This window comes from Nerophis lumbriciformis, linkage group LG28, assembly GCF_033978685.3.
Source record: "Nerophis lumbriciformis linkage group LG28, RoL_Nlum_v2.1, whole genome shotgun sequence".
Taxonomy (NCBI): domain Eukaryota; kingdom Metazoa; phylum Chordata; class Actinopteri; order Syngnathiformes; family Syngnathidae; genus Nerophis; species Nerophis lumbriciformis.
This window is the reverse complement of record NC_084575.2, coordinates 9620368-9634111: the sequence shown is the minus strand read 5'-3', so window position 1 is coordinate 9634111 and position 13744 is coordinate 9620368. Positions and strand designations below refer to the sequence as shown.

The 13744-nt window shown below is 39.0% G+C and overlaps 1 protein-coding gene across 2 annotated transcripts in view; it reads left to right on the top strand.

Annotated features, from left to right (window-relative positions):
• Positions 1–12227, top strand: part of LOC133570836 (receptor-type tyrosine-protein phosphatase gamma-like) — a 519637-nt gene extending 507410 nt beyond the window's left edge. For both annotated transcript variants that reach the window (XM_061923573.1, XM_061923574.1), the window contains exons 23-29: positions 1447–1540; positions 1789–1865; positions 1936–2064; positions 3738–3884; positions 3965–4107; positions 5618–5753; positions 10909–12227. In XM_061923573.1, the coding sequence (XP_061779557.1) occupies positions 1447–1540; positions 1789–1865; positions 1936–2064; positions 3738–3884; positions 3965–4107; positions 5618–5753; positions 10909–11043 (861 nt within the window). In that variant the 3' untranslated portion in view covers positions 11044–12227. The remainder of the gene's footprint in view (positions 1–1446; positions 1541–1788; positions 1866–1935; positions 2065–3737; positions 3885–3964; positions 4108–5617; positions 5754–10908) is intronic.
• Positions 12228–13744: the final 1517 nt, after the last annotated feature.

Sequence of the window (13744 nt, the reverse complement as noted above, 5' to 3'; positions counted from 1 at the left end):
ATCTGATTCTGGCAGCTCTGCCATTTTAGTGCTTTTAGATCTTCCAGCTGCCTTTGACACAGTCCACCACACAACTCTTTTAGATCGCCTGAGAGACTGTGTGGGTGTCAGGGGGACTGCATTAGAGTGGTTTAGATCCTACCTGTCAGAAAGGTCTTTCTCTGTCCGGCTGGGGGACGCCACTTCTTCTTCTGCTCCGCTTTACTGTGGTGTCCCCCAGGGATCTATTCTAGGCCCCATCCTGTTTGCACTGTACCTTCTTCCTCTTGGAGAGATTTTTAAGAGGCATGGAGTGTTTTATCACTTTTATGCAGACGACTGCCAAATTTATATGCCTATTTCAAAAGGCCACGGCTCCCTGACACTCCTTCTCAACTGTCTATGCCACGTCAAGGCTTGGTTAGCCCAGAATTTTTTAATAATGAATGAGGGAAAAACGGAAATTTTAGTGTTTGGTCCGGCCCTCACTGACTTGGGACCATTGCAAAATGATGTGCGTCCCAAAGTCACCAGCCTTGGCGTCACTATAGACAGCCATTTTAAACTTGACAAACAAGTCAATGGCGTTTTAAAATCGTGTTTTTATCATCTTCGTCTTTTAGCAAAGGTAAAACCGTTTTTATCTTTGAACCTTTTTGAACAAGTCGTGCATGCTTTTATTTCAAGTGGCCTGGACTACTGCAATGCACTTTATGCTGGCATTAGCCAAAAAGCTCTCTCCCGGTTGCAGTTAGTCCAGAATGCGGCAGCACGACTTTTAACAGGGGCCAGGAGACGCCAGCATATAACCCCAATCCTTGAGAGTTTGCACTGGCTCCCTGTTCATTTTAGAATTGATTTTAAAACCTTGCTGTTTGTTTTTAAAGCTTTACATGGACTGGCACCTCAGTATATCTCGGACCTCATCCAAACTTACAATCCTGCGCGCGCTCTGAGGTCCGAGAGCCAGCTCCAGCTCGTGGTGTCCAAGACGAGACTTAAAACCAGGGGAGACAGGGCCTTCTCTGTGGTCGGCCCTAAGCTCTGGAACACTCTGCCCCTCCATGTTCCAACTGCTCCCACAGTGGAGTGTTTTAGGTCTCGTCTTAAGACCCACTTTTATTCTCTGGCTTTTAACACTACGTGAGTTGTGTGGTCCTCTGTTGTCCTCTGTGTTTTTAACATTTTGCTTTTTGCTTTCTATTTACTGTTTTAATTGGTTTTACCCTTTGAAATTGTTTTTAATCACATTTATTTTATATTGTTTTTAATTGTGTTTAATATTGTTGTGCAGCACTTTGGAAACATTTTGTTGTTTAAATGTGCTATATAAATAAAGTGGATTGGATTGGATGATGTTCTTTGTACTAAAGGTCAATTATTTAGGATTTTTGTCCCAAAATGTAAGTCTCACTTCCGGTTTGTTGGGTTACCATGTGACTGACCTCTTCCCGTTGTGTGTCACAGCTGCTGACGCAATGCAACAGTCGCTTGGTGGAATGTTTCAGCGCTCACAAAGATTGCAACAAGGAGAAGAACCGCAACTCCTCAGTGGTCCCATGTGAGTGTCGTGTTGAAAGAAGCTGCCATGAATAAACATGAAAGCATACATGATTAAAGACAATGCACAGTCCAAAATTAGAATATTCTTTACATAATCCCACAAGTTCATCCTTTCTATGGGGGAAATGGAGGTTGTGGTTGCTATGGCAACGGTGAGGAGCGGCAAGAAAATGTGTGTTATCAGCCAGCATGATTACGGCGGCCGCCTCCTGACTCGAGTGTTTGTTTTTTTTCCTGCCTCTGCAGCCGAGCGAGCGAGAGTCGGACTCACGACTTTGCCTGGGATGAAAGGAACCGATTACATCAACGCGTCATACATCATGGTGCGCTCTCACCACGCCTCCACCGCCGTGCCGTCACTGGCGCTGACCGCACACCACTTTGTCTCCTCAGGGATACTACAGGAGCAATGAGTTTATCATTACCCAGCATCCTTTGCCACACACCACCACTGACTTCTGGAGGATGATTTGGGATCATAACGCACAAATTATTGTCATGTTGCCAGACAACCAGGGCCTGGTGAGCACTTTGCAAGACTCGTGTGTTTTATCTACTGTCAAATCTGCAATCTTTGCTATGGCTTTTTCAACAAAGTTAAGTTTTCAAATTTGAGAAATTATCGCTTTTCTCCAATTATTACACAATTTATGGTACTACAAAAATGTTATGTTATGAAATACTTATGAGTAGGGATGTCCAATAATGGCTTTTTGCCGATATCCGATATTCGGATATTGTCCAACTCTTTAATTACCGATACCGATATCAACCGATATATACAGTCGTGGAATTAACACATTATTACGCCTAATTTGGACAACCAGGTATGGTTGTCCAAATTAGGACAACCTTGAAATCTCCATCTCCATAGAGCAGGTCAGCAGCAGGAAGCATAAAGTGCTCTAAAACTTGCTGGTAGACGGCTGCGTTGACCCTGGATCTCAGGAAACAGAGTGGACCGACACCAGCAGATGACATGGCACCCCAAACCATCACTGATGGTGGAAACTTTACACTAGACTTCAGGCAACGTGGATCCTGTGCCTCTCCTGTCTTCCTCCAGACTCTGGGACCTCGATTTCCAAAGGAAATGCAAAATTTGCATGGTTGGGTGATGGTTTGGGGTGCCATGTCATCTGCTGGTGTCGGTCCACTCTGTTTCCTGAGATCCAGGGTCAACGCAGCCGTCTACCAGCAAGTTTTAGAGCACTTCATGCTTCCTGCTGCTGACCTGCTCTATGGAGATGGAGATTTCAAGTTCCAACAGGACTTGGCGCCTGCACACAGCGCAAAATCTACCCGTGCCTGGTTTACGGACCATGGTATTTCTGTTCTAAATTGGCCCGCCAACTCCCCTGACCTTAGCCCCATAGAAAATCTGTGGGGTATTGTGAAAAGGAAGATGCAGAATGCCAGACCCAAAAACGCAGAAGAGTTGAAGGCCACTATCAGAGCAACCTGGGCTCTCATAACACCTGAGCAGTGCCAGAAACTCATCGACTCCATGCCACGCCGCATTAACGCAGTAATTGAGGCAAAAGGAGCTCCAACCAAGTATTGAGTATTGTACATGCTCATATTTTTCATTTTCATACTTTTCAGTTGGCCAACATTTCTAAAAATCCCTTTTTTGTATTAGCCTTAAGTAATATTCTAATTTTGTGACACACGGAATTTTGGATTTTCATTTGTTGCCACTTCAAATCATCAAAATTAAATGAAATAAACATTTGAATGCATCAGTCTGTGTGCAATGAATAAATATAATGTACAAGTTACACCTTTTGAATGCAATTACTGAAATAAATCAAGTTTTTCAAAATATTCTAATTTACTGGCTTTTACCTGTATATTGACGCTTACATAGGTCTGGTGATAATGTTCCCCTTTAAATGTTTGGGTAGGACTTTATTAAACAAAACCAGTTTTTATTTGAAGTCATATAAAATCACAGCTGTTTATCTATTTTATGAAGGAATGTAGTTAATCATAGACGCCCATTGTTAACAAAAAAAAAGTATTGATTTTGAATCCAGAATTGTTTTGAACCGAGAATTGAATCTGAATGGAACCGTGTGGTGCCCAAAGATTCCCAGCCCTCGTGTTTATTGTTGTAAGACACACATATGTTTGTGTGATGATGAGCAGAAGGGTGAAATGGAAGAAAAGGGACAAAAGATGTTTGTCTGCAGGCGGAGGATGAGTTTGTGTACTGGCCGAGTCGAGAAGAAGCCATGAACTGCATCGCCTTCACCGTCACGCTCATCAGCAAGGACAGACTTTGTCTCTCCAACGAGGAGCAGATCATCATCCACGACTTCATCCTGGAAGCCACGCAGGTACGAGACGCCACCCCCCCACCCCACCCCCTCCCTCGCCCAACTGCCTGTCTCTTGATGTCACTTCCTGTGTGCATCAGGACGACTACGTGCTGGAAGTGCGACACTTCCAGTGCCCCAAGTGGCCCAACCCTGACGCTCCTCTCAGCAGCGCCTTCGAGCTCATCAAGGTCATCAAGGAGGAGGCCATGACGCGAGACGGCCCCACCATCGTACACGACGAGTATGATGTCGCTGCTACTTCATTACTCCATATTTCTACAAAACCAGTGAAGTTGGCCTATTGTGTAAATCGTAAATAAAAACAGAATACATTGATTTGCTAACCCTTTTCAACTTATATTCAATTGAATAGACTGCAAAGACAAGATACTTAACGTTCAAACTGGTAAACTTTGTTATTTTTTTGCTCATTTGAAATTTGATGCTTGCAACATGTTTCAAAAGAGCTGGCACAAGTGGCAAAAAAGACGGAAAAGTTGAGAAATGCTCATCAAGCGCTTGTTTGAAAAATCCCACAGGTGAACAGGCTAATTGGGAACAGGTGGGTGCCATGATTGGGTATAAAAGCAGCTTCCATGAAATGCTCAGTCATTCACAAACAAGGACGGGGCGAGGGTCACCACTTTGTCAACAACATTTCTCAACGAGCTATTGCAAGGTGTTTAGGGATTTCGCTATCTAGAGAAATCACTGCATGTAAGCGGCAAGGAAGAAAACCCGTGACCTTGGTATTGCATCAAAAATCGACATCGGTGTGTAAAGGATATCACCACGTGGGCTCAGGAACCCTTCAGAAAACCACTGTCAGTAATTACAGTTCGTCGCTACATCTGTAAGTGCAAGTTAAAACTCCAATATGCAAAGCGAAAGCCATTTATCAACAACACCCAGAAACTCCGCCGGCTTCGTTGGGCCCGAGCTCATCTAAGATGGACTGATGCAAAGTGTAAAAGTGTTCTGTGGTCTGACAAGTCCACATTTCAAATTGTTTTTGGAAACTGCGGACGTCGTGTCCTCCGGACCAAAGAGGAAAAGAACCACCCGGATTGTTATAGGCGCAAAGTTGAAAAGCCGGCATCTGTGATGGTATGGGGGTGTATTAGTGCCCAAGGCATGGGTAACTTACACATCTGCGAAGGCACCATTAATGCTGAAAAGTACATACAGGTTTTGGAGCAACATAAGTTGCCATCCAAGCAACGCATTTTTCATGGACGCCCCTGCTTATTTCAGCAAGACAATGCTAAGCCACATTCTGCATGTGTAACAACAGTGTGGCTGGTTTTAATCTGGCCTGCCTGTAGTCCAGACCTGTGTGGCGCATTATGAAGCCTAAAATACTAAGACTGTTGAACAACTTAAGCTGTACATCAAGCAAGAATGGGAAAGAATTCCACCTGAAAAGCTTCAAAAATTGGTCTCCTCAGTTCCCAAACGTTTATTGAGTGTTGTTAAAAGGAAAGGCCCACGTAACACAGTGGTAAAAATGCCCCTGTGCCAACTTTTTTGCAATGTGTTGCTACCATTAAATTCTAAGTTAATGATTATTTGCAAAATAAGTTACTGTTCGAACATTAAGTTTCTTGTCTTTGCAGTCTATTCAATTGAATATAAGTTGAAGATGATTTGCAAATCATTGTATTCTGTTTTTATTTACCATTTACACAAAGTGCCAACTTCACTGGTTTTGGGTTGTGTATTTCCTCTCACAATTTGCACACTTGCTGCAGGTATGGAGCTGTGGCAGCAGGTAAGCTGTGTGCCCTCACCTCGCTGTCTCAGCAGCTGGAGGACGAGGGTGTGGTCGACATCTACCAGGTGGCCAAGATGATCAACCTCATGAGGCCCGGGGTCTTCACTGACATTGTGAGATCTATAGTACTACTAATAATACTATGTGTTATACTACATGTAATACTGACAACTAGTCTTCACTGACATTGTAAGATCTATAGTACCTTGAAGGTAGAAAAGCGCTATACAAGTATAACCCATTTACCATTTACTATTAATAATACTATGTGTTATACTACATGTAATACTGACAACTACTAGTCTTCCCTGACATTGTAAGATCTATAGTACTGCTAATAATACTACATGTAATACTGACAAGTAGTACATATACCTTATTTTTCGGAGTATAAGTCGCACCGGAGTATAAGTCGCACCTGCCGAAAATGCATAATAAAGAAGGAGAAAAACACATACAAGTCGCACTGGAGCCCGGCCAAACTATGAAAAAAACTGCGACTTATAGTCCGAAAAATACGGTACTACTCATCACCGACATTGTAAGACCAATAGTGCCACTAATACTACTGCGTGTAATACTACATGTAATAATACGTATAATACTAACAAGTAGTACAAATACTAGTCTTCACTAAAATTTTAAGAGCAGTAGTACTACTAATAATACTACATATAACATTAAGAATTAGTACAGTAGAGTCTTCACCTACATCATAAGACCATCTAGTACTTCTAATAATATTATGTGTATTACTACACACAAATGCAGGCTGACATGGTAGTGATGGGTGTTACACTAACCAAACTTAAATATATTTGGTTAGCATGAAATGCTAATGCAATTAGCACTATTATTTTAGCACAAAACACAAACTTTTTTTTTTTAAACAATGATATTAGCTTAGCATGTTTTTAGATGGCGTTTACTGGCTTTCATTTAGCAGCATTAGTGAGGAACATTCAAACTGAATGGACAAATTCCAGCTTTCAGAACTCTTTTCATTAGTTTTAGCTTTTGTGGAAAAAAAAAAGGACAGTTTCTAACAATTGGCAAACATCAATGTAAGAAAAGTGGCGCTAGTTAAAAATATTTATTGCATTTTCTTTTGTCATTGCAAATATTCAAACATATTTAAAGGGGTCAAAGTATGATTTTTTTTGTTGAAGTTTTAAAACCCTTCATTGTGGTCTCCACAACATGTAATGATGGTGCATGGATTTATTTTTGCAGACATATTTACCAGCCATTTTTTTCCCTCCCTTAAAAAACAGCTCGTTTTGAGAGGCGGAGTTGTCCCCTCCTGAAATGTTTTGTAGATTTTTTAGCTTTCTCCCTTTTATTGTGCACTTTAGACATTCTTTTACGTTTTGCTCACATTTGCTTTCTTTTATTTAGACTCGCCGAGTTCGTAGCGAAAGTGCGTTTAACTCCGAAACAAGATCAAATACAAATAATATCAAGACAATATTTCAATGGGGAATAATAAACATTAAAAGTATATCAAACAAACCTTTAACGAAGTGATCACTGCAAACTTGTGCGATTTTTGACTCCGCTTCCTTGGACTGGAGTGTGTGCCACTTTTGTCGTCCTCTTTCGTAAACTCTTGCACTCTTCCGCCCTTTTTTATACCTCTACGAGGAACTCTGAAGAAGCGTTTATCCTACATGTAATACTGACAACTAGTCTTCCCTGACATTGTAAGATCTATAGTACTGCTAATAATACTATGTGTTATACTACATGTAATACTGACAAGTAGTACATATACCTTATTTTTCGGAGTATAAGTCGCACCGGAGTATAAGTCGCACCTGCCGAAAATGCATAATAAAGAAGGAGAAAAACATATATAAGTCGCACTAACTATGAAAAAAACTGCGACTTATAGTCCGAAAAATACGGTGGAATTCTTTCCCATCACCGACATTGTAAGACCAATAGTGCCACTAATACTACTGCGTGTAATACTACATGTAATAATACGTATAATACTAACAAGTAGTACAAATACTAGTCTTCACTAAAATTTTAAGAGCAGTAGTACTACTAATAATACTACATATAACATTAAGAATTAGTACAGTAGAGTCTTCACCTACATCATAAGACCATCTAGTACTTCTAATAATATTATGTGTATTACTACACACAAATGCAGGCTAACATGGTAGTGATGGGTGTTACACTAACCAAACTTAAATATATTTGGTTAGCATGAAATGCTAATGCAATTAGCACTATTATTTTAGCACAAAACACAAACTTTTTTTTTAAAAACAATGATATTAGCTTAGCATGTTTTTAGATGGCGTTTACTGGCTTTCATTTAGCAGCATTAGTGAGGAACATTCAAACTATGGCGAGTCTGAATGGACAAATTCCAGCTTTCAGAACTCTTTTCATTAGTTTTAGCTTTTGTGAAGAAAAAAAAAAAGCACAGTTTCTAACAATTGGCAAACATCAATGTAAGAAAAGTGGCGCTAGTTAAAAATATTTATTGCATTTTCTTTTGTCATTGCAAATATTCAAACATATTTAAAGGGGTCAAAGTATGATTTTTTTTGTTGAAGTTTTAAAACCCTTCATTGTGGTCTCCACAACATGTAATGATGGTGCATGGATTTATTTTTGCAGACATATTTACCAGCCATTTTTTTCCCTCCCTTAAAAAACAGCTCGTTTTGAGAGGCGGAGTTGTCCCCTCCTGAAATGTTTTGTAGATTTTTTAGCTTTCTCCCTTTTATTGTGCACTTTAGACATTCTTTTACGTTTTGCTCACATTTGCTTTCTTTTATTTAGACTCGCCGAGTTCGTAGCGAAAGTGCGTTTAACTCCGAAACAAGATCAAATACAAATAATATCAAGACAATATTTCAATGGGGAATAATAAACATTAAAAGTATATCAAACAAACCTTTAACGAAGTGATCACTGCAAACTTGTGCGATTTTTGACTCTGCTTCCTTGGACTGGAGTGTGTGCCACTTTTGTCGTCCTCTTTCGTAAACTCTTGCACTCTTCCGCCCTTTTTTATACCTCTACGAGGAACTCTGAAGAAGCGTTTATCCTACATGTAATACTGACAACTAGTCTTCCCTGACATTGTAAGATCTATAGTACTGCTAATAATACTATGTGTTATACTACATGTAATACTGACAAGTAGTACATATACCTTATTTTTCGGAGTATAAGTCGCACCGGAGTATAAGTCGCACCTGCCGAAAATGCATAATAAAGAAGGAGAAAAACATATATAAGTCGCACTGGAGCCCGGCCAAACTATGAAAAAAACTGCGACTTATAGTCCGAAAAATACGGTACTACTCATCACCGACATTGTAAGACCAATAGTGCCACTAATACTACTGCGTGTAATACTACATGTAATAATACGTATAATACTAACAAGTAGTACAAATACTAGTCTTCACTAAAATTTTAAGAGCAGTAGTACTACTAATAATACTACATATAACATTAAGAATTAGTACAGTATAGTCTTCATCCAAAATCTTAAGACAATCTAGTACTTCTAATAATATTATGTGTATTACTACACACAAATGCAGGCTAACATGGTAGTGATGGGTGTTACACTAACCAAACTTAAATATATTTGGTTAGCATGAAATGCTAATGCAATTAGCACTATTATTTTAGCACAAAACACAAACTTTTTTTTTTTTAAAACAATGATATTAGCTTAGCATGTTTTTAGATGGCGTTTACTGGCTTTCATTTAGCAGCATTAGTGAGGAACATTCAAACTATGGCGAGTCTGAATGGACAAATTCCAGCTTTCAGAACTCTTTTCATTAGTTTTAGCCTTTGTGAAAAAAAAAAAAGCCCAGTTTCTAACAATTGGCAAACATCAATGTAAGAAAAGTGGCGCTAGTTAAAAATATTTATTGCATTTTCTTTTGTCATTGCAAATATTCAAACATATTTAAAGGGGTCAAAGTATGATTTTTTTTGTTGAAGTTTTAAAACCCTTCATTGTGGTCTCCACAACATGTAATGATGGTGCATGGATTTATTTTTGCAGACATATTTACCAGCCATTTTTTTCCCTCCCTTAAAAAACAGCTCGTTTTGAGAGGCGGAGTTGTCCCCTCCTGAAATGTTTTGTAGATTTTTTAGCTTTCTCCCTTTTATTGTGCACTTTAGACATTCTTTTACGTTTTGCTCACATTTGCTTTCTTTTATTTAGACTCGCCGAGTTCGTAGCGAAAGTGCGTTTAACTCCGAAACAAGATCAAATACAAATAATATCAAGACAATATTTCAAAGGGGAATAATAAACATTAAAAGTATATCAAACAAACCTTTAACGAAGTGATCACTGCAAACTTGTGCGATTTTTGACTCTGCTTCCTTGGACTGGAGTGTGTGCCACTTTTGTCGTCCTCTTTCGTAAACTCTTGCACTCTTCCGCCCTTTTTTATACCTCTACGAGGAACTCTGAAGAAGCGTTTATCCTTTTCGCGACTTGAACAGTTTGTAAAGACGAGAAACAACATAAGCACAGGGCATTTTTCTTCCAGAAATGCTAGATGGCGTCTAGTACCCATTGAGAACAGACGCTGGCTTGACCACCACGCATATTTAATGAGCCGGATATGACCTCATCTAATTCCAAACAACACAGAATGTGTTAATGAAGGTCCTGGGTTTGATTCCTGGACTCGGTCTTTCCGTGTGGAGTTTGCATGTTCTCCCCGTGACTGCGTGGGTTCCCTCCGGGTACTCCGGCTTCCTCCCACTTCCAAAGACATGCACCTGGGGATAGGTTGATTGGCAACACTAAATTGGCCCTAGTGTGTGAATGTTGTCTGTCTATTTGTGTTGGCCCTGTGATGAGGTGGCGACTTTTCCAGGGTGTACACCGCCTTCCGCCTGAGTGCAGCTGGGATAGGCTATGGAGAAGAAGAAGAAACTAGAATAAGGAGCGGCACTTGTACTTCCGGATGAAAGCATATAAGGCAATACATTGTAGACATTCACCCCACAGCAAACAATGCACCACAAACAATAACAAATAATCTTTTCAGTGTATGTTGAAAACTATTTGTTGAAATCTAAATATTATGGAACAAAAGTAGTAGGTTATAGTCCAGGATTTTTAAAAACAATATCAGAATCAGAAGTACTTTATTAATCCAATATTATAATATAATAACATTGATAATAATGCGATGTAATATGAATGTATAGAATGTAGTAAGATGATACAGTAATGATAATAATGATGTGTTGCAGGAGGAGTATCAGTACCTTTACAAAGCCATGCTGAGCCTGGTGGCGAACGGCGAGTGCGGCCCGATGCACACGGACTCTAACATGATGGCGGCAATGGAGTGCGAGCCCGCAGAGAGTTTGGAGTCGCTGGTTTGACGACTTTCGGACTTTTCTCTGCCCTCAAATTCTCCTCGAGGCCTTTTTTGCCAGGCGATTGATTCAAGGACTTTTTATACGGACATTTTTGGATATTTATGTTTTCATCATTTGTGGCGAAGGAAGGAAACTTCTCCACTTTGCACTCCTTTAACGGACCTTCATCTTGGAGGCGCGAAGGTCAGGAACGTGAACCATTCCAAAGTCACCTGCTTTTGTTGCCATGGAAACGCCACATCCAACTTGTGAACTTGCTTTTTACAGGGATTTCTATTGTTATACTGTTTTTGTAATATATATCTATATCTATATCTCTATGATATCCCAACTATCCAAACACGTTGCCTACAGTACGTGTGATAATTATTATTATTATTATTATTATTATTACAGTACGTGTGGACAGGCTGTGTTCGTGCTGTGGGCTTGGATCCCGTTCGCACCGCTTTCCTTTTATTTTGAAAGGGAACTGAATTTTCAAAAACTCACCTTCTTTTATTCTACCATAATAAAAGAAAATTGCTAAGAAGTGCATGAAGATGTTGTACTTTTACTGCTTTGAGGTCAGCGCTCAAATTGGCCCTTTTTTTTTGGTTTTTTAAACATTCCCAGTGAAATCATTGTGTTTTGTCTCCAGTGGAAATGAGAAGTTTTTGAGACTTTGGTCAACAGTGAAGCTCACCAGTGAGCATCTTGTTTCTTCTAAAAGGACCTCTTTTTCTTGGCAAAGCATCACATAAGGCCGAGTTACACAAATTTGTTTTATTGTTTTGATTTTAGCATCGTTTGAATGTCATTAAAATGATCCTTTCACTTTGGCACTTTTGTTTGTTGCTCACTATTGTTGTCACTGTGGCTCGGCCTTCTTCAATATAGCAAACATTTAACGGCTTTATTTTGCTGCTTTTCTTTCTTATCATTATTAGTAGTGTTATTCACCGAAAGACCACTTTATTTATTTTATATTTTGCATTTACTCACCAAAGATGTCTGTTTGCAACATACACTTTTGTTTTCTTCAATGTGTTTTCCACATGCTTGGCAAATACCTCGGCACAGTGGTAATACCTTGAATATACAAAACAATGAATTTATGGACGTTGTTTTTATCCAGCGAGCGGTGAGAAACAACGATTACTTTTGTCAAGATGTACCTAATAAAGTGACACGTTCATGAAAACGCCCACTTTGTTCGCCTGTGTTTGTGTCCTCGCTGTGGTCAAAATATTAGGCACACCTGCACAATCTAATAAGATCTTCCCTAAGACCTTTTTATTTCAACATAACTCAGATTTAGTGAATAAATATCCACTTTATTGTTGTGCAACATGAAATATTCCATGCAAAGACCTGCAAGCAAACAAAATGGTTAACATCTAATCAAATCAATTCACTAAAGCACATGTTGGTCCACTTTTAGTTCAGTTCACTTGTCTTCTGTGAACAAGAAAAAGTAGATCAACTTCACACCAGGAGAGGCATTTGGTTTGTTTTATTTCTTAAATTCAAACTGTCTGCTAATTAAGACACCAAGAAGAAATATGATACTATCAAATTGGTCCCATTCATGTTTTGATACAGTAGCGAAGGAATTCATATGACTTATTTTCAAGGTGGATTTTGCGTGAGAGGAAGAGGTGGGGGTTAATTGTTTTGCAATGCAGTCCGCTGAAAATGATGGAAAGTGCCATTCTACATAGCAACAGATGCTGAGGTCAAATTTGGAATTGCCACAAAACACAATTTAAGACAGTCAACACTCTACTGCCATCTGGCGGTTAAAGTGGATAGTGCAAGCCCCAAATGTGTCGCGTTCCATGTGTCGGGTAAACCGCGACAAATGAAGCCATGTGAATCCCCAACATTACTACATTACAGTACTTCTAACACTACTATAGTTGTTACTATAGTTTTCGAGTGTATTGTTTTTTTATACTATGTTTCCAATTTAAAAGTTTGGTTTTATTTTCAAAAGGCATGATTATGTTAAAATGTTAATGTTTTGGAGGTCAAGATTCAAAACTCTGCTGCCATCTGGCGGCTTAAGTTAACAGTGCACCACCAAATCGTCGCGTTTCATGTGTCAGGTAAACTACGACGAATGCAGCCTTATGAATCCCCTTCCTACTGTAAAATAAAACATTTGGAGTCAACATTTCTTACCTTCTATTGTATTTGTATGTAAAGTACAGGAGCTATCTTCCATGAAAATGTACTTTGTATGATCAAATATCTATTGATCATTCATTGATCAATGCATTTATTTATTCATATATTCCTGTATTCATCCATTCATGGGTTTATTTTTTTAATTTAGTTACTTCTTTCGTTCATTCATGTATTTATTTTCAATTGATAAATTCCTTCATTCATCCGTCCATTTAATTATGCATTCATCCATCCATTTATTCAATAATTAATTAATTCACTCTGTGTTCCTTACATTCTACAGTATTTGTATGTGAAGTACATGAACTATCCCCCATGAAATCATACTTTGTATGATCACCTCCGTTTTGCCTGAAAGTCCAGTTTAGGAAAGTATTGGATCTTGGATATGCTATATAATCCTCCATATTGGCAGATACATCCATTCATCCATACATTCATTTTTCAATTAATTTAGCCATTCATCATCCACATATTGATTAATTTCTGTATTTATTCATTCATTCATTCATTGATCCTTACCTTCTACAGT